This window comes from Pelophylax lessonae (assembly GCF_965119305.1).
Source record: "Pelophylax lessonae genome assembly, chromosome: 2".
NCBI lineage: Eukaryota > Metazoa > Chordata > Amphibia > Anura > Ranidae > Pelophylax > Pelophylax lessonae.
In genome coordinates, this window is record NC_138769.1 from 5,815,408 (window position 1) to 5,840,352 (window position 24,945).

The window sequence follows — 24,945 nt, forward strand, 5'->3', positions numbered from 1 at the left end:
TGGCATCCCAGTCTTAGACCGTACGGTTCAATATTGAGTTGGTCAGACACTGATGTTGGACGAGAAGGCCTGGCTCGCAGTCTGCGCTCTAATTCATCCCAAAGGTGTTCTATCAGGTTGAGGTTTAGGACTCTGTGCAGGCCAGTTTAGCTCCTCCACTCCAAACTCGCTATATATAATATAGTGTAGTTGGGTTGGTGCTATTGCATGCAGTTAGTGATCTGACAACCTAAGACTCCATCTGTAAATATCACTCTGTACAAAGACACACATTGCCCCCCGCTGGCAGAGCTGAGGATAGACAGACACATATTGCCCCCCGCTGGCAGAGCTGAGGATAGACAGACACATATCACCCCCCGCTGGCAGAGCTGAGGACAGAAACATATCACCCCCTACTGGCAGAGCTGAGGACAGACAGACACATATCGCCCCCTACTGAAAGACTCAAGGGCAGAGAGACACATATCACCCCCTACTGGCACATATCACCCCCTACTGGCAGAGCTGAGGACAGACAGACACATACCAACCCCTACTGGCAGACTTGAGGGCAAACAGACACATATCACCCCCTACTGGCAGAGCTGAGGACAGACAGACAGATATCATTCCCTACTGGCAGAGCTGAGGACAGACAGACACATATCGCCCCCTACTGACAGACTCAAGGGCAGACAGACACATATCCCCCCTACTGGCACATATCACCCCCTACTGGCAGAGCTGAGGACAGACAGACACATATCACCCCCTACTGACAGAGCTGAGGACAGACAGACACATATCGCCCCCTACTGGTAGAGCTGAGGACAGACAGACACATATCACCCCCTACTGGCAGAGCTGAGAACAGACAGACACATATCACCCCCTACTGGCAGAGCTGAGAACAGACAGACACATATCACCCCCTACTGACAGAGCTGAGAACAGACAGACACATATCACCCCCTACTGGCAGACTCGAGGGCAAACAGACACATATCACCCCCTACTGGCAGAGATGAGGACAGACAGACACATATCACCCCCTACTGGCAGAGCTGAGGACAGACAGACACATATCACGTACCATGTAACGATATTGATATTATAGGACACCACCTGTCAACATGACTGGGGGGGGGTGTATAAATAATGTTTTTTGCACTATTTTCTTACTCTAAATCTATGCGGCAGTAAGAAGATTGCTTTTTTGGGGGGGGGGTAGGATTTTTTTTTATCCCCATTATCTATATTTTTGTATCATATCCTCCCAGCGGGGGGGGGGGGGGGGGGGGTGCCTCAAAACCCGACTCCAGCCCAGGGCCGACACCGCACCCAGGCGCTGCAAACTGAGGCAGAGGAGGGGCGCCGAAGCTCCAGTGGCAGTCCAGCCTTAAGGTATTCAGTGCCGGGACAAGGTCACCTAGAGCTCAGGGCAAACATCACAAACTGCCCCCCCCCCCCAAGATGTATGAGCAGTATTTGTCAGTTAAATTCCCCCCCGTAAAAACATTGAGAACTAATCTGCATGCTTACCCCCTAAGCACAAATCCCCCCCTAAAAAAAAATAATAATTCACCCCTCCTAGTACAGATCCTCTAACCCTAAAATTTCCCTTCCTAGTACACATCACTGCCCCTCCCCCTAACTTTAAATCCCACGCTCCCAGCACAAATTCCCCCCAAATCCCCCCTCCTAGCTCCTAGCACAAATATTCTTCCCCCCTCCCAACACTTCCTTCTAGATCACCATACTTAGAAACCCGCCCCCCCCCCAAATTTCACCTCCTAGACCCCTCCTAGAATACTTACCCCCTGCTGCCCCCCCCCCACAAATTTCCCCCAACAACACAAATCCCCTCCCCACCAATCTCCCTGTGGCCCCCCCCACCTCACATGATACCACAGTTCCCAGGGCAGCCACCCCTCCTGCCCACCCCTTGTCCCGGTCCTGCTGGTATTTGATATTGGATGGAGCAGAGTGGGGTTGGAGCCTTGGTCAGGTTTTTATTGTCTTATTGCAGAGGAGAACCCTGAGCTCCGGGTGATCAGCAGTGTTTTCCCCTCAGCCAGTTCTGCATCTGTGGTGTCAGTTATGATGTATGGCGGTTATAGAAGAAGTATGAACACAGTTAATGAAGAGACAACATATACTGTAGCGTGTTATCTCACCAGAGGCAGGGAAGGTGATCTGGGTGTCTCTGGATTTTCTCTCCCCCAGTTGGATCCAGTTGTCTGTCTCCTCCTGCAGCCATTCCTGCACCTTGCAGTTGTAGGTCCCCACCTCCCTGAGGCCCGGTCTGAGGATTCGTAGGAGGAAGGAGTCCGCGGAGGACCGCCCAGAGATACAGCGGGGGCAGAGTGATGGATCTTGGCTGGTCACGCCCTCGCGGTCCACTCTAAGGATCTCCACCATGGAAGCGGATGATGATGGGCGAAATACCCAAACGATGCTGAGCTTAGTGCCGGGGGTGCGCTCCAGGATCCTACAGGTGACCACAGCCTCTTCCTGTCCCGCGGTCAGTGCCAGTGCGTCAGGGACGGAGCCCAGCCTCAGCTTCATTTCTGGGAGAGAGAGACAGCGGTCAGTGTCAGCCATTATAATTCTATAACAGGTCTGTATCTGGAGTATTATCACTGTGAGCTCTGATAAAGGTGGGGACTTGTATGAGCACTGTGGGTATTCACCGTCACTGGGGGTGAAAGATCTAATGGTTTGGATTGCTTCAAGTGGGAGCGTAATATTTGTCAGCCATGTATCTCTCAGGGAATATGAAGATTTAATTCCACTTTACACTGTGAGACCTATAGCCTGTTGCCATGAAGTCTGACTCCTAAATAATCATAGCAATATGTAGATGTGTATTCCATGTACTTCAATGTAGGAGACAGACAGACTGTCATTGGCAGTCTTGTCCTATTGTCTATCTATTGAGGTGGAATGTGGATTGTGTTAAGTCTGCCTGTCCCATTGTTAAATGTTAATGACCTCACATTGTTCTGTCCAGATGGCCAGATAATTTGTTCAGGTTAATTTTGTTTCTGTATACAATTTCATCTGCATATGATAATTTAATCAGGCAGTCCCTGACCTGTGTGTGGTAATCTGATCAGGAGGGGGAGGTCCATGCTGTATATAAATTCTGTGTGACTGTTCAATAAAGAGAGATTCCAGTACAAGCTAAGTTGTTGGCTAGCTTTCTATGGGGGGGGAAGGCTTGGAAAATCTGGTATATATGTTCATGACTGCAAGGAAGCCCTACACTGACAGAAGACCACAAGTACATTGTGGGTCGGCGGTTCCGATACAAGCACTAAAGAGGACCTGTCATGATATAAATAAAGGCGTGCTTACTCCTTCTATCCCGAATAAGCATGCAGCAAGTGAAGGCTAAACTCCCTTCCTACTACTTTCTCTGAGTCAGTGTAGTTTTCCCTGCATAATGTGAGCTTCATACAGTGTGCATTAGAAGCTTCAGCAAGTTGGATAGAGCCCCCGGCTCATCTCCTGGCTGGAGGATGTCCAGCATCATCTATCCTTTTCTTTCCCAGCCCTGGCCCCGCCCTTTTAATTCAATGGATTTTAGTTTTTTTTAAATCATGGAGGCTCAGCATCACATGTGGGCGTTACCAAGGGTGGTCTGCATGCCTAGGAACACCCACCCCACCAGACCGACACCCACCTATTCATAAGACACCCCCTGGAACAGTTGTAGCGTACCTGGAAGCTGGACGTGTATAGAGACCGGATTGGAGGAGATGGTTGCCGGTGTCACCGTGCTCTGAGTGGTCGGGATTGTGACTCTGCACTGATAGGCTCCGGTCTGCTGCGATCTCTGGACTCGGTGGATGCGCAGGGTGGACGTGTCGGCAGATAGTGAGATCTGCGTTTTCCCCTTGAAGTCGGGATAAGATTCTCCCCACACCAGCTCCCCATTCCCGGGCCCCTGCACCAGGCTCTGGAAGGGCCCCTGCCGGTCAGCCTGAAAGAACCAGGACCAGACAAGGCGCCGACCGCGCAGGCTGAAATCGGCTTTGGCGTTGCAGAAGAGAGTGGCCATGGTACCCAAGATGGGCTTCGAGTCCCGCATCATGAGTGAGACTTTGAGGGTGGAGCCTGTGGAGAGAGGAGGGACAGTTATCATTGGAAAAATAAAATGATAAAATGCATTTATAGAAGGTCCAACTTGTAATATCAATACTTTTCCTGGATTAATCCATTGGATTGACCCAGGAACTCAGCACAGGGATGGTGGAACCCCTCATAATGGGCACAGCAGGTGTACAGACCTGGAAACTCAGCACAGGGATGGTGAGAACCCCTCATAATGGGCACAGCGGGTGTACAGACCCGGGAACTCAGCACAGGGATGGTGGGAAACTGCCATTCCACTCCCTGACAGCGAGGTGTGAGGTTGCTGATTCCTTAGCTCGTGTGCTTCCAGAAGCCAGGGGCTAGAGTTGTTTCTCTGCCCCAGGAGGGATGCTGGATCCTGGGGAGGACCCCGGCGGGGGCCCCCTGGATAGGCCTGAGACTAGGCCTCAGCCTATGGAAGACATGGAGCTCGGCCCAAGGAGGGGTGAATCCCTATCTACCTTTAGACGGAGGATTGTGGACAAGCTGACAAGGATTGAGAAAGAGGAGGAGAAATTGGCAGCTTTAAAAACTGAATTTAAAAAGAAAAAGTTGTATTGTGCCAAACTGTACAGTAAGAAGAGACCGGCTCTGAGGCCTGAATTAAAGGACTTGGAGCAAGCTTTGAGGAAGCAGAAAGAGTTGGTGAGCTCTCTGAAGGAAAGTAGCGGAGCTTTTAAGGAAAAATACAGGAATGAGGAACGTTTCAGCCGTATGAGGAGAGGAACCGTTTCCAGCATGGAGAGTGACCCAGCCAGTGAAGAGATGCAGGTACCGACAGAGTCAGCAGAGAGTGAGAAAGTGGGCCCGGAGGATGAGCCCAGCTCTTCAACACCTCAGACATCTGCTGAGCCCCCAATGGCGGAGGCCTCTGTCTCCCTCCCTCTGCAGCAGCAATGTGGAACATCTGAGCAGGAGGTTGAGGGGGGTACTGGCATGTTGGAGTTCATCGCTGAGCTGGAAACCCCTCTGGATGGAAGAAAGTTACATTTTTCTGCGGATTCCTCAGATGAGGAGATGGATACCGTTCCTCACCCTATGAAAGAGAGACCTGTGGAGAGAGGAACATTCACCATGAAGCCTGCAACAACCAGGAGGAAGTTTGATCCCACCATCAGCCATGACACTGCAGAGGTAACAACACAGCAAGCAGGTACAGTGTGTGTGCAAGGTGGTGATGTGAACTTTAATGACAATGTGCTTGCTGAGGGTTGTAGTGCTATGGGCTGTCAGCCCACACCCATAGACAATGTGCAGCATGCAGTGCAACCTGATGCACCTGCTAAAAAAACTTTAAATGCGATTGGTGGGAAAACTGAAAATAACTTTGAGCTTTTGGTTGAAGTGTCTGCAGAGAGGAGCACCACGGACATTGCAAAGGCTTTTCCTGACCCAGATAAAGCTGTTGTTCCTGAAAATGGTGCAGGAGATGCTGGGAGCAGTAGTGCTACAACTGTTGGGGATTCTGCAGTAAAAAAAACTGTGATTGAACCCAGGAAAGCAGCTGAGTGCTTTGAGAAGGGGGAGGGGGTGGGTCTTGTCTCTGCTGCTCCAAAGACTGCAAGGGATGTTTCAGGCTCCTTGTCAGCAGGTGTGGCTGTGTCTAAGGACAATGCTGTAATTACTGGTATGTCTGGGAGGAAAACCTATGCTGGTGCTGCTACAGGATCTGGTAGGGGGGAGCATGGAAATGGTTTATCTTCCTCACTATTTAAAAGGAGGAATGTGGTTCAGCTCAGATGGGAAGGCGAAGGTATTCCCCCATATAGGAGAGCTGTGGTTGATAAGATTCTGCAGATGGGGTTTAGACCCGAAGATATCTTCGCCCTGATCAGTCCGACCGGCTCCTATGAGTATGATTTGTCCTTTATCCGTCCGGAGTCTTTGGACATATTTTGGGAGAAATATGAGCATGTGTGTAGGAGCCTGCCGGACTGGAGAGGGCTCATCCCCAAAGTTGTGTCACGTCAGCCACTTATTAAAATGGTGACGATTCTTGTGCGCAATGAGTCCATACCACAAGGGGATTTATCTGTATGGCTGAGGAGATATGGAGACATCCTGAGCCCCTTACACAAAATTATGGATGACCGAGGAATATGGACGGGGGGATGGTCTGTGCAGCTAAAACTAAAAGTCATGGATAATGTCATCCAGCATCTGCCATCCTCAGCTTTCCTGGGAAGGGACAGGCTGACCATCTTTTATCCAGGCCAGCCAAAACTGTGTAATAAATGTGGGGATAAAGGGCACTTTGCATCCTCCTGTCCAGTGATGAAATGCTCTCTGTGTCAGGATTTAGGGCATTTGGCAAAGGATTGCAACATTATAAGGTGCAACTTGTGCAATTCGGTTGGGCATCCTTATAGCCAGTGTCCCGAGGCAATGCATAACCAGCCTGAGCTCATGAGAGAGTTCTTCCGCCTGGACATGGAGGATGCTCAGAGCTCAGCAGCTAGGGTGCCTGCGATTCCCTCTGAGTCTGTGCCAATGCCCAGTGTGCCTGTGTCTTCCCAGTCTGTGCGTTTGCCTAGTGTGCCTGTGTCTTCCCAGTCTGTGCGTTTGCCTAGTGTGCCTGTGTCTTCCCAGTCTGTGATTTCCCAGTCTGTGCCAATTCCCAGTGTGTCAGTGTCTTCCAAATCTGTGGTGCCCCAGTCTGTGCGTTTGCATGTATCAGTTACCGAGAATGTGTCCAATCCTTCTGTGTCTATGTCCTCCAAAATTGCAGAGGCCGCAAGAGGTGCTGATGCAGGGGCATCAAGTGCAGTGCCAGTCCCACCCCCTCGACATTTCAGGGCTTCTATTGGGGACCAGGGGATGCAGAGGAGTGGGGAAAATGGTGAAGAGGCTGGCCTGGTGGCAGATAAGGTAAGGGAGAGTGGGGGTGAAGGGGAGGCTAAGAGTGGGGAGACTGTAATTTGCAGTTTGTCCAAGGATGATGTGGAATGGTTGGAGGAGAAAAGGAAGAAGGGCAAAAGAAAAAAAAAAAGGTGTTCAGTTGCCCAAAGTCCTAAGGTTTTGCCCTTGAAAAATAAGTTTGGGGTCCTGTCAGATGATGACGATGAATGGGACTCGTTGAGTACGGCGTCTTCTATGGATGATGAGTCCCAGGGTGCATTGAAGCGCACTGGTTCTCCTGGGAGAGAGAGTAGTCAGGCTAAGAAACGGCTGCCTCAATTATCCTAATGGCAGTTCCCACTCCGTTAAAAGTGGCAACCATTAATGTTGCCAGCTTAAAATCAGTGAGTGCTCGTCATATGGCCTTATTTTTGCTCAGCGAGTTTGATGCTGACATTTTGTTTTTGCAAGAGACCCATCTGAGTAGTCTGGCTGATATACATCTGGCAAAGAAGGAGTGGAAGCGTGGTCCCTCCTTTTGGTCTCTTGCGGCCGAGCCTTACAGCGGGGTTGCGGTCCTTTTTTCTGGTATGGTAACATGCCGACGGGTAATTGAGGTAGAGATTGGGAGATGCATGATTTTGGATGTCTCTGTGAGGGGGCAGGACCTGCGCCTGATTAACATCTATGGTCCCCAGACAAAATGGGACAGGAAATGCCTCTTTACAAAGATTAAGCCTTTTCTTTTTACGGCTCAGCAGGTTATCTTTGGAGGTGACTTCAACACCATTACTAGGCCTAAAGACAGGAGAGGTTTCAGAGATAAGCTGGGCTATGACAGCCTTTTCCTGAATGCAATGGTTAGGGAAGCAGGTCTGGTAGATGTGCACATTAAGCGCTGCCCAGACAGCACGGGGTTCACTTTTCAGCGAGGTAATAGTCAGAGTAGGATAGATAGGTTTTTTTTTAAAGGAGGACTCTGCTTTTTCGGCACCTGTTTGTCGGGCAGTGGAGTTTTCTGATCACTGTATTCTATATTTGACTCTGAATGCCTCAGGTGTGCCACCTAGGGGGAGGGGTATCTGGAGATTGAATTCGGCCCTCCTGGATGACGAGGAAGTAAGACAATCCTTTGAGGAATTTTTTCAGGCACAGGTAACTATCCTAGACTTTTGCAACAGTAAGTCAGAATGGTGGGAGCTTATAAAACAGCGGACTGTTAGGCTTTTCAAGGCCATAGGGAGAAAGAGACAGCAAGATAAGTATATCACCTACCAGCGTTTGCGGAGGAAACTTGACCGCCTTGTATCGAATGGAGGAGATTCTGGGGCGATCTCTGAGGTGAAGCTCCTCCTGAGGACCCATCAATATGACCGGCACGCCTCTTTGGTTCAGGAAAGGGACTATGGGAAATACCATTCGCCTGACCCTTACCAGAATTGTAAACAGAGCGTAGCAGTTAAGACGGTCAATGGCCTGAAGGACAGTACGGGCTCTCTGACGAAGTCTAGGTCAGGGATCCTGGAGGTCGTCAGGTCATACTATGCTGATCTCCTGGGAGGAAAGAACCTTGATCGGACAGGGATGTTGAGTTTTTTGGACTCTACGCCAGGTCTGGAAAATATTGTTCCTTTGATGAATTTGACAGATGAAATCACTGCAGATGAGGTGATCCAGGCTATTGATAAACTAGCCATCAGGAAAACGCCAGGGCCAGATGGTTTGACAGCCGAATTTTATAAATGTTTTAAGAAGATCCTGGCTTCACACCTTGCGGAGGTTTTTAATGGCTGTTTGCATGAGGGTTCTCTCCCTCCTTCCATGAGGCAATCTGCAGTGGTTCTTCTGTCAAAGGGCAAAGATCCTTCGATGATTGAGAATTGGCGCCCCATTAGCCTTCTTAATGTCGATAGAAAGATACTGGCAAAGATTTTTTTCTGGCGATTATCATCAGTGGCAGGCGATTTGTTATCCCATCACCAGCACTGCGCAATCCAGGGTAGAAGCACTTTCTCAGCTGTGTTAGCTGTCCGGGAGGCCTTGGAGCGTTGTAGGGCTGCTGGTTGGGGTAAATATCTGCTGACATTGGATCAGGCTAAGGCCTTTGATAGGGTTAATCATGAGTACCTATGGCTCCTTCTTGGCAAGTATGGCCTGGAGGGGGGTTTCATTGATTGGCTCAAGATTTTGTACAAAGGGGCTGAAAGCTTTCCTCTGGTTAATGGTTGGGTTGGGCAGCCCTTTGTGGTTGGCTCAGGTGTGCGTCAGGGGTGTCCTTTGAGTCCTCTGCTATATGCGTTTGCAATCGACCCCTTCATTAGAAGGCTAGAGAGTGGACCATTGTGTGGGGTACCTTTGGGCATCGCTGGTGAGCCTCCTTTGAAGGTTGTGGCTTATGCTGATGACGTTTCTGTTTTTGTCTCTGGGACTGGGGAAGCGCAGGAGGTGGTCTCAGTGACAAGGCAGTATGCGGAAGCATCAGGTTCAAAGGTCAACCAGGACAAGTGTGAAGCTTTCTGGATGGGCGTGGAAGGTGAGAGCTTTGTTCTCCCGGATGACTTCCCGGAGCCCCAACAAAAAATTAGAGTTCTAGGCATTGAATTTGGCCCAGGTGACTATGGTCATGCAAATTGGGTGAGCAGGCTGGAGAATGCCAATGCCAAGGTGGCGAGCTGGAAAAGTTGGCGGTTTTCCTTAAGGGAAAAGGTTGATCTGATCAAAGGTTACCTGATTCCAATTTTTCTGTATGTCAGTTTTGTCTGCATTTTGCCAGTGTCTCTCTATACCAGGATCTATAGTTGTTTCTTCCAGCTGTTATGGGGAAACAGAATAAACCTTGTCAAAAGGAGTGTGACTTATCTTCCTAGGCGGGAGGGTGGTCTAGGAATGATCAACCCTGTAGTCTTTTTCTCTCTGATGTTTGTAAAGTACAACCTTGGTAACATGTTGGCAGAGAGACCGCCTGGGTGGGTTGGTATTTTCCAGTCCTGGTTTAGGCCCTTTCTGCGAAACTGGGAAAATGGTGGGCCAGTGAAAAGCCTGAGGGTCAAGCATGATAAGCTCCCGACTTATGTTGCCCCGTGTTTGAAAATACTTCGGCAGTGGCAAGTAACGGCAGGGGAGATCAGATCTCTTCCAAGGAAACTTCTTGAGAAGCGGATCATGAGCTCTGTTTTTTGCGAACCACTGGCCTTAAGGGATTGCCCAAGCCTAGTTTTGGGGGAGGGTTTGCGTTTGATTAATTTGGAGAGAATCCCAATGAAGTTTAGGGATCAGGCTTGGCTCGCTTTCCATGGAAAACTATATGTGAAGGGCAACCTGAAGTTTCTCTCTGTGAGTGATCGTGGCTGCCCGAGAGTAGAGTGTGGAGGTGCGGTGGAGTCCATGGATCATTTTTTGCTTCAGTGCCCTTTTAATATAGAGGTGTACAAGAGGGTAGGGAGGGCTCTGAGTGTACCCTTCCTCCCCCATATGAGTTATGCAGAGTGGGTGTATGGGGCATTCCAGACTCGCCGGGATTATGATTTGGAAACACTTTTTTTAGTTAGTGTAGTAGTCCGTTATTTCACGTGGAGTGCACGGTGCCAGGTATCCTTACGGAGTAAAATCCTCCCTGTTGAGGTGGTGGTGCAGAACATTCTGGGTGAGGTTGGGAAGATTCGGGGTCTTGAGAAAGACAGGTGGCGGCAGGAGGCCTGGATAAAGGCGTGGAGGAATATCAGGACTCTGTAGCTGCTGCCTGTTGATCTCGGGGTGTGCGGCTTTTCTTTCTGTCCTTGCTTCACTCCCCTAGATTTTCAGATAAAATATATTTTTGATAAAAGGCTACATGCATGGTAACGGTGATGTTCCTTAGTCTGGCTCTCTCGTAGGGTTTATGCTGTGCGCAATTTGGTTTATTTATTATGTTCTTGTTTGGTTTTTGGTTTTGTATAGTTATATTTAATTATTTTGTAAATATGTTATTTATTAATTTATTTATTATGGTTTTATTGTATATAAGTTGTTGTTTGTAAGATTTTTCAATAAACAAAATTAACCCCTCATAATGGGCATAGCGGGTGTACAGACCCAGGAACTCAGCACAGGGATGGTGGGAACCCCTCATAATGGGCACAGCGGGTGTACAGACCCCGGAACTCAGCATAGGGATGGTGGGAACCCCTCATAATGGGCACAGCGGGTGTACAGACCCGGGAACTCAGCACAGGGATGGTGGGAAACTGCCATTCCACTCCCTGACAGCGAGGTGTGAGGTTGCTGATTCCTTAGCTCGTGTGCTTCCAGAAGCCAGGGGCTAGAGTTGTTTCTCTGCCCCAGGAGGGATGCTGGATCCTGGGGAGGACCCCGGCGGGGGCCCCCTGGATAGGCCTGAGACTAGGCCTCAGCCTATGGAAGACATGGAGCTCGGCCCAAGGAGGGGTGAATCCCTATCTACCTTTAGACGGAGGATTGTGGACAAGCTGACAAGGATTGAGAAAGAGGAGGAGAAATTGGCAGCTTTAAAAACTGAATTTAAAAAGAAAAAGTTGTATTGTGCCAAACTGTACAGTAAGAAGAGACCGGCTCTGAGGCCTGAATTAAAGGACTTGGAGCAAGCTTTGAGGAAGCAGAAAGAGTTGGTGAGCTCTCTGAAGGAAAGTAGCGGAGCTTTTAAGGAAAAATACAGGAATGAGGAACGTTTCAGCCGTATGAGGAGAGGAGCCGTTTCCAGCATGGAGAGTGACCCAGCCAGTGAAGAGATGCAGGTACCGACAGAGTCAGCAGAGAGTGAGAAAGTGGGCCCGGAGGATGAGCCCAGCTCTTCAACACCTCAGACATCTGCTGAGCCCCCAATGGCGGAGGCCTCTGTCTCCCTCCCTCTGCAGCAGCAATGTGGAACATCTGAGCAGGAGGTTGAGGGGGGTACTGGCATGTTGGAGTTCATCGCTGAGCTGGAAACCCCTCTGGATGGAAGAAAGTTACATTTTTCTGCGGATTCCTCAGATGAGGAGATGGATATCATTCCTCGCCCTATGAAAGAGAGACCTGTGGAGAGAGGAACATTCACCATGAAGCCTGCAACAACCAGGAGGAAGTTTGATCCCACCATCAGCCATGACACTGCAGAGGTAACAACACAGCAAGCAGGTACAGTGTGTGTGCAAGGTGGTGATGTGAACTTTAATGACAATGTGCTTGCTGAGGGTTGTAGTGCTATGGGCTGTCAGCCCACACCCATAGACAATCTGCAGCATGCAGTGCAACCTGATGCACCTGCTAAAAAAAACTTTAAATGCGATTGGTGGGAAAACTGAAAATAACTTTGAGCTTTTGGTTGAAGTGTCTGCAGAGAGGAGCACCACGGACATTGCAAAGGCTTTTCCTGACCCAAATAAAGCTGTTGTTCCTGAAAATGGTGCAGGAGATGCTGGGAGCAGTAGTGCTACAACTGTTGGGGATTCTGCAGTAAAAAAAACTGTGATTGAACCCAGGAAAGCAGCTGAGTGCTTAGAGAAGGGGGAGGGGGTGGGTCTTGTCTCTGCTGCTCCAAAGACTGCAAGGGTTGATTCAGGCTCCTTGTCAGCAGGTGTGGTTGTGTCTAAGGACAATGCTGTAATTACTGGTATGTCTGGGAGGAAAACCTATGCTGGTGCTGCTACAGGATCTGGTAGGGGGGAGCATGGAAATGGTTTATCTTCCTCACTATTTAAAAGGAGGAATGTGGTTCAGCTCAGATGGGAAGGCGAAGGTATTCCCCCATATAGGAGAGCTGTGGTTGATAAGATTCTGCAGATGGGGTTTAGACCCGAAGATATCTTCGCCCTGATCAGTCCGACCGGCTCCTATGAGTATGATTTGTCCTTTATCCGTCCGGAGTCTTTGGACATATTTTGGGAGAAATATGAGCATGTGTGTAGGAGCCTGCCGGACTGGAGAGGGCTCATCCCCAAAGTTGTGTCACGTCAGCCACTTATTAAAATGGTGACGATTCTTGTGCGCAATGAGTCCATACCACAAGGGGATTTATCTGTATGGCTGAGGAGATATGGAGACATCCTGAGCCCCTTACACAAAATTATGGATGACCGAGGAATATGGACGGGGGGATGGTCTGTGCAGCTAAAACTGAGGGTTATTGATAATGTCATCCAGCATCTGCCATCCTCAGCTTTCCTGGGAAGGGACAGGCTGACCATCTTTTATCCAGGCCAGCCAAAACTGTGTAATAAATGTGGGGATAAAGGGCACTTTGCATCCTCCTGTCCAGTGATGAAATGCTCTCTGTGTCAGGATTTAGGGCATTTGGCAAAGGATTGCAACATTATAAGGTGCAACTTGTGCAATTCGGTTGGGCATCCTTATAGCCAGTGTCCAGAGGCAATGCATAACCAGCCTGAGCTCATGAGAGAGTTCTTCCGCCTGGACATGGAGGATGCTCAGAGCTCAGCAGCTAGGGTGCCTGCGATTCCCTCTGAGTCTGTGCCAATGCCCAGTGTGCCTGTGTCTTCCCAGTCTGTGCGTTTGCCTAGTGTGCCTGTGTCTTCCCAGTCTGTGCGTTTGCCTAGTGTGCCTGTGTCTTCCCAGTCTGTGATTTCCCAGTCTGTGCCAATTCCCAGTGTGTCAGTGTCTTCCAAATCTGTGGTGCCCCAGTCTGTGCGTTTGCATGTATCAGTTACCGAGAATGTGTCCAATCCTTCTGTGTCTATGTCCTCCAAAATTGCAGAGGCCGCAAGAGGTGCTGATGCAGGGGCATCAAGTGCAGTGCCAGTCCCACCCCCTCGACATTTCAGGGCTTCTATTGGGGACCAGGGGATGCAGAGGAGTGGGGAAAATGGTGAAGAGGCTGGCCTGGTGGCAGATAAGGTAAGGGAGAGTGGGGGTGAAGGGGAGGCTAAGAGTGGGGAGACTGTAATTTGCAGTTTGTCCAAGGATGATGTGGAATGGTTGGAGGAGAAAAGGAAGAAGGGCAAAAGAAAAAAAAAAAGGTGTTCAGTTGCCCAAAGTCCTAAGGTTTTGCCCTTGAAAAATAAGTTTGGGGTCCTGTCAGATGATGACGATGAATGGGACTCGTTGAGTACGGCGTCTTCTATGGATGATGAGTCCCAGGGTGCATTGAAGCGCACTGGTTCTCCAGGAAGAGAGAGTAGTCAGGCTAAGAAACGGCTGCCTCAATTATCCTAATGGCAGTTCCCACTCCGTTAAAAGTGGCAACCATTAATGTTGCCAGCTTAAAATCAGTGAGTGCTCGTCATATGGCCTTATTTTTGCTCAGCGAGTTTGATGCTGACATTTTGTTTTTGCAAGAGACCCATCTCAGTAATCTGGCTGATATACATCTGGCAAAGAAGGAGTGGAAGCGTGGTCCCTCCTTTTGGTCTCTTGCGGCCGAGCCTTACAGCGGGGTTGCGGTCCTTTTTTCTGGTATGGTAACATGCCGACGGGTAATTGAGGTAGAGATTGGGAGATGCATGATTTTAGATGTCTCTGTGAGGGGGCAGGACCTGCGCCTGATTAACATCTATGGTCCCCAGACAAAATGGGACAGGAAATGCCTCTTTACAAAGATTAAGCCTTTTCTTTTTACGGCTCAGCAGGTTATCTTTGGAGGTGACTTCAACACCATTACTAGGCCTAAAGACAGGAGAGGTTTCAGAGATAAGCTGGGCTATGACAGCCTTTTCCTGAATGCAATGGTTAGGGAAGCAGGTCTGGTAGATGTGCACATTAAGCGCTGCCCAGACAGCACGGGGTTCACTTTTCAGCGAGGTAATAGTCAGAGTAGGATAGATAGGTTTTTTTTAAAGGAGGACTCTGCTTTTTCGGCACCTGTTTGTCGGGCAGTGGAGTTTTCTGATCACTGTATTCTATATTTGACTCTGAATGCCTCAGGCGTGCCACCTAGGGGGAGGGGTATCTGGAGATTGAATTCGGCCCTCCTGGATGACGAGGAAGTAAGACAATCCTTTGAGGAATTTTTTCAGGCACAGGTAACTATCCTAGACTTTTGCAACAGTAAGTCAGAATGGTGGGAGCTTATAAAACAGCGGACTGTTAGGCTTTTCAAGGCCATAGGGAGAAAGAGACAGCAAGATAAGTATATCACCTACCAGCGTTTGCGGAGGAAACTTGACCGCCTTGTATCGAATGGAGGAGATTCTGGGGCGATCTCTGAGGTGAAGCTCCTCCTGAGGACCCATCAATATGACCGGCACGCCTCTTTGGTTCAGGAAAGGGACTATGGGAAATACCATTCGCCTGACCCTTACCAGAATTGTAAACAGAGCGTAGCAGTTAAGACGGTCAATGGCCTGAAGGACAGTACGGGCTCTCTGACGAAGTCTAGGTCAGGGATCCTGGAGGTCGTCAGGTCATACTATGCTGATCTCCTGGGAGGAAAGAACCTTGATCGGACAGGGATGTTGAGTTTTTTGGACTCTACGCCAGGTCTGGAAAATATTGTTCCTTTGATGAATTTGACAGATGAAATCACTGCAGATGAGGTGATCCAGGCTATTGATAAACTAGCCATCAGGAAAACGCCAGGGCCAGATGGTTTGACAGCCGAATTTTATAAATGTTTTAAGAAGATCCTGGCTTCACACCTTGCGGAGGTTTTTAATGGCTGTTTGCATGAGGGTTCTCTCCCTCCTTCCATGAGGCAATCTGCAGTGGTTCTTCTGTCAAAGGGCAAAGATCCTTCGATGATTGAGAATTGGCGCCCCATTAGCCTTCTTAATGTCGATAGAAAGATACTGGCAAAGATTTTTTTCTGGCGATTATCATCAGTGGCAGGCGATTTGTTATCCCATCACCAGCACTGCGCAATCCAGGGTAGAAGCACTTTCTCAGCTGTGTTAGCTGTCCGGGAGGCCTTGGAGCGTTGTAGGGCTGCTGGTTGGGGTAAATATCTGCTGACATTGGATCAGGCTAAGGCCTTTGATAGGGTTAATCATGAGTACCTATGGCTCCTTCTTGGCAAGTATGGCCTGGAGGGGGGTTTCATTGATTGGCTCAAGATTTTGTACAAAGGGGCTGAAAGCTTTCCTCTGGTTAATGGTTGGGTTGGGCAGCCCTTTGTGGTTGGCTCAGGTGTGCGTCAGGGGTGTCCTTTGAGTCCTCTGCTATATGCGTTTGCAATCGACCCCTTCATTAGAAGGCTAGAGAGTGGACCATTGTGTGGGGTACCTTTGGGCATCGCTGGTGAGCCTCCTTTGAAGGTTGTGGCTTATGCTGATGACGTTTCTGTTTTTGTCTCTGGGACTGGGGAAGCGCAGGAGGTGGTCTCAGTGACAAGGCAGTATGCGGAAGCATCAGGTTCAAAGGTCAACCAGGACAAGTGTGAAGCTTTCTGGATGGGCGTGGAAGGTGAGAGCTTTGTTCTCCCGGATGACTTCCCGGAGCCCCAACAAAAAATTAGAGTTCTAGGCATTGAATTTGGCCCAGGTGACTATGGTCATGCAAATTGGGTGAGCAGGCTGGAGAATGCCAATGCCAAGGTGGCGAGCTGGAAAAGTTGGCGGTTTTCCTTAAGGGAAAAGGTTGATCTGATCAAAGGTTACCTGATTCCAATTTTTCTGTATGTCAGTTTTGTCTGCATTTTGCCAGTGTCTCTCTATACCAGGATCTATAGTTGTTTCTTCCAGCTGTTATGGGGAAACAGAATAAACCTTGTCAAAAGGAGTGTGACTTATCTTCCTAGGCGGGAGGGTGGTCTAGGAATGATCAACCCTGTAGTCTTTTTCTCTCTGATGTTTGTAAAGTACAACCTTGGTAACATGTTGGCAGAGAGACCGCCTGGGTGGGTTGGTATTTTCCAGTCCTGGTTTAGGCCCTTTCTGCGAAACTGGGAAAATGGTGGGCCAGTGAAAAGCCTGAGGGTCAAGCATGATAAGCTCCCGACTTATGTTGCCCCGTGTTTGAAAATACTTCGGCAGTGGCAAGTAACGGCAGGGGAGATCAGATCTCTTCCAAGGAAACTTCTTGAGAAGCGGATCATGAGCTCTGTTTTTTGCGAACCACTGGCTTTAAGGGATTGCCCAAGCCTAGTTTTGGGGGAGGGTTTGCGTTTGATTAATTTGGAGAGAATCCCAATGAAGTTTAGGGATCAGGCTTGGCTCGCTTTCCATGGAAAACTATATGTGAAGGGCAACCTGAAGTTTCTCTCTGTGAGTGATCGTGGCTGCCCGAGAGTAGAGTGTGGAGGTGCGGTGGAGTCCATGGATCATTTTTTGCTTCAGTGCCCTTTTAATATAGAGGTGTACAAGAGGGTAGGGAGGGCTCTGAGTGTACCCTTCCTCCCCCATATGAGTTATGCAGAGTGGGTGTATGGGGCATTCCAGACTCGCCGGGATTATGATTTGGAAACACTTTTTTTAGTTAGTGTAGTAGTCCGTTATTTCACGTGGAGTGCACGGTGCCAGGTATCCTTACGGAGTAAAATCCTCCCTGTTGAGGTGGTGGTGCAGAACATTCTGGGTGAGGTTGGGAAGATTCGGGGTCTTGAGAAAGACAGGTGGCAGCAGGAGGCCTGGATAAAGGCGTGGAGGAATATCAGGACTCTGTAGCTGCTGCCTGTTGATCTCGGGGTGTGCGGCTTTTCTTTCTGTCCTTGCTTCACTCCCCTAGATTTTCAGATAAAATATATTTTTGATAAAAGGCTACATGCATGGTGACGGTGATGTTCCTTAGTCTGGCTCTCTCGTAGGGTTTATGCTGTGCGCAATTTGGTTTATTTATTATGTTCTTGTTTGGTTTTTGGTTTTGTATAGTTATATTTAATTATTTTGTAAATATGTTATTTATTAATTTATTTATTATGGTTTTATTGTATATAAGTTGTTGTTTGTAAGATTTTTCAATAAACAAAATTAACCCCTCATAATGGGCACAGCAGGTATACAGACCCGGGAACTCAGCACAGGGATGGGGGGAACCCCTCATAATGGGCACAGCAGGTATACAGACCCGGGAACTCAGCACAGGGATGGGGGGAACCCCTCATAATGGGCACAGCAGGTGTACTGACCCGGGAACTGAGCACAGGGATGGTGGGAACCCCTCATAATGGGTACAACGGGTGTACAGACCCAGGAACTCAGCACAGGGATTGTGGGAACCACTCATAATGGGCACAGCAGGTGTCCAGACCCGGGAACTCAGCACAGGGATGGTGGGGACCCTCATAATGGGTACAACGGGTGTACAGACCCAGGAAATCAGCACAGGGATGGTGGGAACTCCTCATAATGGGCACAGCAGGTGTACAGACCCAGGAACTCAGCACAGGAATGGTGGGAACCACTCATAATGGGCACAGCAGGTGTACAGACCCGGGAACTCAGCACAGAGATGGTGGGAACCCCTCATAATGGGCACAGGGAGTGTATTCAGGGGCATTAATTTTGATTCATCATCTCAGAGACTCTTACTCAGAAGTTGGACGTCGATATGGAAAGCATTGCTGTCAGTGGTGACGTTCTTCCAGGCTCCGCCCTCGCCTTGCGTTCCCTCGGTGTAGCGGCAGACGTATTCTCCTTTGTCGCTTTGCATCACATCATCCAACCTGAGAGTGAAGAGCCCAGAATCCCCCTTCTCCGCCACCAGACCACCCTTCTCATGTCTGCTCCTGTAATCTGCACCAATCACCAGCCGACCGTCCGGCAGCATGGACGCGATTTGCGTCAAGTCGCTTGTTGCAGCTTTCCGGAACCAACCGAGAGAAGCCGAGGAGGAGGATGAGGAGGAGACCTGACAGCGAAACCCCACCGAATCCCCTTCATAGAGCTGAGATGGGACCACCATGAGCGAGACCTGCGGAGCGCGCAACTCTGCAACGCAACAAAGTCACAATTCATACATAGAAATATTAGAATAATCGAATGATATACAAATGTTATCTATTGTAATATTTTCAGTATATAAATAATAAATATACATTTCTAAAATATTAGAAATATAAATGAATACATAATAAGTTGTAAAGCGCTGCACAAACTGTCGGCGCTATATCAATCCTATATAATAATAATAATAATAATTAATAATAATAATAAATATTTATAAATAATAATAATAGGAAAAAGTACATAAATGTTAATATTAAATATAAATTACTAAAATATTGGAATTATAAATGAATAATAAGTTGTAAAGCGCTGCATAAACTGTCAGCGCTATATAAATCCTATATAATAATAATAAATAATAATAGGAAAAAATACATAGATGTAAATATTAAATATAAATTACTAAAATATTAGAAATATAAATAAATATATACGTTGTAAAGCGCTGCATAAACTGTCGGCACTATATAAATCCTACATAATAATAATAATAATAATAATAATAATAATAATAAGAAAAATACATAAATATAAAAATTAAATATAAATTACTAAAATATTAGAAATAGAAATAAATACAAAATAAGTTGTAAAGCGCTGCATAAACTGTCAGCACTATATAAATCCTACATAATAATAATAATAATAATAAATAATTATAAATAATAATAATAAGAAGAAGAAGAAGAAGAAAAAATACATGAATGTAAATATTATATATAAATTACTAAAATATTAGAAATATAAATAAATACATAATAAGTTGTAAAGCGCTGCATAAACTGTTGGCACTATATAAATCCTATATATTAATAATAATAATGAATATTTATAAATAATAATAATAATAAGAAGAAGAAAAAATACATGAATGTAAATATTAAATATAAATTACTAAAATATTAGAAATATAAATAAATGCATAATAAGTTGTAAAGCGCTGCATAAACTGTTGGTGCTATATCAGTCCTATAATATAATAATAATAAGAAGAAGAAGAATAAATATTTGTAAAAAATAATAATAATAATAGGAAATAATTCATAAATATAAATAATTAATATAATTTACTAAAATATTAGAAATATAAATAAATACATTCAACAATAAATAGTATTTATAAATAGTATATAAATATTAAAAATTATAATAATATTTAATAATTATTAACAATATAATAATAATATAAATAAATAAATATTAAATATAAATTATATAATGATATAAAGAGACCTCACATGTCTGAGCCCAGCCCCCATCATCATTATTATTATTATTATTATTATTATTATTATATTAATTGTATTATATTTGTTTGGGGGACCCACCTGGTTGTTTCACCTCCACAGTCATCGGTTTGGAAGTCTTGCTCTTCTTGCTTCGCTCATCGGTGACCTCACAGACGTATGAGCCGCCATCTTCAATCCGCACCTGACTAATTCTGAGCACCCAGGAAGTCAGGTCCCGCCTATGCATAACCAGCCGTCCCTCCGCCCCTGCGGAGCCAGACTCCTTTCTGAATGTGACCACTCCAGATGGCTCCCAGACAGCCATTGTGGTTTCACCAAGCAGCCAGGTGATGCGGAGCTGCTCGCCATCAGGACTCGTGTTAGTGATGGAGCAGATGACCTCCAGGGGTTGACCTGGGGTGAGAACCATGGCTGGAGCCTCCACCTGGACTCCAAAATCTCCACCTAAAATGAGATTGCATTGCTCAGCCACTGTACAAACACAACACAGCGCACACCTAACACCCCCCAAAACTATCTGTCCGGGCGTTATTATAGGTCGGGAGGTGAGACCTAATCCTGGTATAGAGCAGACCTATGTCTATGATCACATGCCACTCCACCAAACGCATGTGTCAGTGTCCACTAAGGGGACCCCACCATATATTTGGGTTTGTTGTTTTACTGTAGAGTAGTGGCTAAAGATTTACTATACATAAATATTCTGTTTTACACCATGTAGCTGGGCGCACCAAAACACGGGACACCGGGGGGAGGGAGAGAAACCAGAGCATGAGCTGTGTACCTTCAGACTGTCTCTTTCTGATCTGCCTCTGACCTCGAGAAGGGAGGAAAGGTGGTAGGGAGGTGGAGTCACAGCTCTGTAGGGGGTGGGAAGGGGAGGAGTCATCTCTGTTGAGGGCTGCAATGTTCACCTTATTCACTGTGACGCTGCCCCACCCACAGTCCTAGAGCTCCAATGCCCTCTGAAGGCAATGACTTCTGGAATCACCCAATGCTACTTGACTTCTAGAATTAGCCAACCCACTTCCTGGGGGCTCTGGCTGTCATGGACACACCCCCTTCAGGTGCGTCAGTTTACAAAAAAAACAAAGTTATTGTGTGGCCCTTCAGATATGTGTGGGGCCACAACTGATGCCCTGTGTGTGTACTTAGATGGCCACCACTGATTTAAAGTGTATTTAAACCCAAGAACAAAATACTTTTACTTCCTTTATTTTCACCAGCAACACACTTCCTCCCTAGGGGGACAACGCTCATTTACTGTACATTTCCCACATTTTCTCATGTTACAACCAAAAATGTAAATATATTTTATTGGGATTTTATGTGATAGACCGACACAAAGTGGCCATAATTGTGAAGTGGAAGGAAAATGATAAATGATACAAATAAATCTGTGAAAAGTGTGGCTGCATTTGTATTCACCCCCCCCCCCCCAAAGGGTAACATTATATTGCTCTGGTCACAGTGGGTTTAAAAATCAATTAAAAAAAATGTAATGTAATTGTAAAAAAACTGAAAACAAAAACTGAAAACAATTTTATTATTATTATTTTTTTTTTTTTTTTACATACTTTCACCATTCAGTGTCTCTGATCACCACCAGTTATATAATAACGCTGTACTGCACTGGGGACAGTATGTAAAAAAAAAAAATTGTGAAAACACAATTAAACATTTTTCATTTTCCAAAAAAAGTTGTAACAAAAAATAACAACTTAAAAAAAAACTTGTCTAAATAATTCAGTCTACTTTCCAAAAAGGAGTGATTTGGGGGGTATTTGTACTGTGGTAACATTATACTGCTCTGGTCACAGTGTGTTTAAAAATCAATAAAAAAAAAAAAAAATGTAATGTAATTGTAAAAAAACTGAAAAATAAATATATGTTATTTTTTTTTTTTTGCATCATGTCACCAGTCAGTGTCTCTGATCACCACCAGTTATATAATAACTTTGTACTGCACTGGTGACAGTATGTAAAAATAAATAAATAAATAAATAAAATTGTGAAAAACCCTATTTTTTATAAATCTTTCATTTTCCAAAAAAATGTGACAAAAAATGATCACCTGATCACCACCAGTTATATAATAACACTGTACTGCACTGGTGACAGTATGTAAAAAAAAAAGAAAAGAAAAATGTAAAAACATTTTTTAAACATTTTTCATTTTCCAAAAAAATTGTAACAAAAAATGACAACTTAAAAAAAAACTTGTCTAAACACCTCAGACTGTCTACTTTCCAAAAAGGGGGGGGGGGGATTTGGGGGGTATTTGTACTGTCCTGGTGTTTTCGGGTCTCATGAAATGAGATCGGCCGTCAGTACATCAGGATTGATCGATTTTCAGATATATATCCCATACTTTGTGGACTCTATAACTTTCCTACAGAATGAATAATATACACTGATTTGGGTTATTTTTACCAAAGAAATGGAGTAAAATACTTTTTGGCCTAAATTTATGAAGAAAGATTATTTATTTGCAAAATTTTATAAAAGAAATGAAGAAAGGTGTGGGTTTTTTTTTTTTTTTTTCAAAATTTACGGTCTTTTTTAATCTATTTAGCAAAAAAAAAAAAAAAAAAAAAGAAAAACCGAAAATAAAATAGCACCAAAAAAAAATCTCTATTTGTGTGAAAAAAATGATAAAAATGTAATGTGGGTACAGTGTTGCATGACCGGGCAATTGTCCTTCAAATTGTGAGAGCGTTGAAAGCTGGAAATTGGCCTGGGCAGGAAGGGGGTGAAAGTGCCCGGTATTGGGGGGGGGGGCAGGAAGGGGGTGAAAGTGCCCGGTATTGGGGGGGGGGGCAGGAAGGGGGTGAAAGTGCCTGGTATTGGGGGTGCAGGAAGGGGGTGAAAGTGCCCGGTATTGGGGGGGGGGGCAGGAAGTGGGTGAAAGTGCCCGGTATTGGGGGGGGGGCAGGTACAGTGTTGCATGACCGGGCAATTGTCCTTCAAATTGTGAGAGCGTTGAAAGCTGGAAATTGGCCTGGGCAGGAAGGGGGTGAAAGTGCCCGGTATTGGGGGGGGGGGCAGGAAGGGGGTGAAAGTGCCCGGTATTGGGGGGGGGGCAGGAAGGGGGTGAAAGTGCCTGGTATTGGGGGTGCAGGAAGGGGGTGAAAGTGCCCGGTATTGGGGGGGGGGGCAGGAAGTGGGTGAAAGTGCCCGGTATTGGGGGGGGGCAGGTACAGTGTTGCATGACCGGGCAATTGTCCTTCAAATTGTGAGAGCGTTGAAAGCTGGAAATTGGCCTGGGCAGGAAGGGGGTGAAAGTGCCCGGTATTGGGGGGGGGGGCAGGAAGGGGGTGAAAGTGCCCGGTATTGGGGGGGGGGCAGGAAGGGGGTGAAAGTGCCTGGTATTGGGGGTGCAGGAAGGGGGTGAAAGTGCCCGGTATTGGGGGGGGGGGCAGGAAGTGGGTGAAAGTGCCCGGTATTGGGGGGGGGCAGGTACAGTGTTGCATGACCGGGCAATTGTCCTTCAAATTGTGAGAGCGTTGAAAGCTGGAAATTGGCCTGGGCAGGAAGGGGGTGAAAGTGCCCGGTATTGGGGGGGGGGCAGGAAGTGGGTGAAAGTGCCCGGTATTGGGGGGGGGGCAGGAAGTGGGTGAAAGTGCCCGGTATTGGGGGGGGGCAGGAAGTGGGTGAAAGTGCCCGGTATTGGGGGGGGCAGGTACAGTGTTGCATGACCGGGCAATTGTCCTTCAAATTGTGAGAACGTTGAAAGCTGGAAATTGGCCTGGGCAGGAAGGGGGTGAAAGTGCCCGGTATTGGGGGGGGCAGGAAGGGGGTGAAAGTGCCCGGTATTGGGGGGGGCAGGAAGGGGGTGAAAGTGCCTGGTATTGGGGGGGGGGCAGGAAGGGGGTGAAAGTGCCCGGTATTGGGGGGGGGGCCAGGAAGGGGGTGAAAGTGCCCGGTATTGGGGGGGGGGGGCAGGAAGGGGGCGAAAGTGCCCGGTATTGGGGGGGCAGGAAGGGGGTGAAAGTGCCCGGTATTGGGGGGGGGGGCAGGAAGGGGGTGAATGTGCCCGGTATTGGGGGGGGCAGGAAGGGGGTGAAAGTGCCCGGTATTGGGGGGGGGCAGGAAGTGGGTGAAAGTGCCCGGTATTGGGGGGGGCAGGAAGGGGGTGAAAGTGCTCGGTATTGGGGGGGGGAAGGGGGTGAAAGTGCCCGGTATCGGGGGGGGCAGGAAGGGGGTGAAAGTGCCCGGTATTGGGGGGGCAGGAAGGGGTAAAAGTGCCTGGTATTGGGGGGGCAGGAAGGGGGTGAAAGTGCCCGGTATTGGGGGGGGGCAGGAAGTGGGTGAAAGTGCCCGGTATTGAAGGGGTTGATGCAAGTGATCTACGATTGCCCTGGGTTCATGTAAAGTGGACCTGTCCATCTCAATGCTCCAGGTTCTTACCCTGCACTGCTGCCACCTTCACGGTGGTCTTCTCTGAGTCCTTCTCAGCGATCTTCGTCCACACTCCGCTGGGATCCTGGATCCACTCTGATCCTCGGCAGAAGATCTCTCCTTGGTCTGACTGGCGGAGTGCCCCAATGGTCAGTCTGTAGGTGGTTGCACTCAGTTTGTCCAGGCGTATGTCTCCAGCTGTGAATCGGTCAGAGAAGGCCCCACCAGGATGGAGGACAAAGTCACGGGACAGGGTCAGGATCTCCGCTTCCCGGTCAGTGGAGAGAATCCAGGAGACGGACAGATGGGTGTGCTGGGAGGAGGCCATGGAGACTTGGCAGGTCAGTTCCAGGGAAGCTCCCTCTGATTTATCCACAGTCTGGTGGGGCATCGAAACCTGCAGAGTGTTGGGTATGACTGGAGAGAAGAGAACAATCACCCTACAATATCTGAGCCAATGAACAATGGGAACAATTTATAAAATTTACACAGATTTAATATACATG

The 24,945-nt window shown here is 47.4% G+C and overlaps 1 protein-coding gene across 3 annotated transcripts in view; it reads right to left on the reverse strand.

Moving 5' to 3' along the window:
• Positions 1-24,945, reverse strand: part of LOC309548507 (immunoglobulin superfamily member 2-like) — a 283,133-nt gene that overhangs the window by 16,647 nt on the left and 241,541 nt on the right. For all 3 annotated transcript variants that reach the window (XM_082248461.1, XM_082248459.1, XM_082248460.1), the window contains exons 3-7: positions 24,449-24,856; positions 20,117-20,482; positions 18,372-18,770; positions 3,709-4,104; positions 2,160-2,552 (exon numbers count right to left, since the gene is read on the reverse strand). In XM_082248461.1, the coding sequence (XP_082104587.1) occupies positions 2,160-2,552; positions 3,709-4,104; positions 18,372-18,770; positions 20,117-20,482; positions 24,449-24,856 (1,962 nt within the window). The remainder of the gene's footprint in view (positions 1-2,159; positions 2,553-3,708; positions 4,105-18,371; positions 18,771-20,116; positions 20,483-24,448; positions 24,857-24,945) is intronic.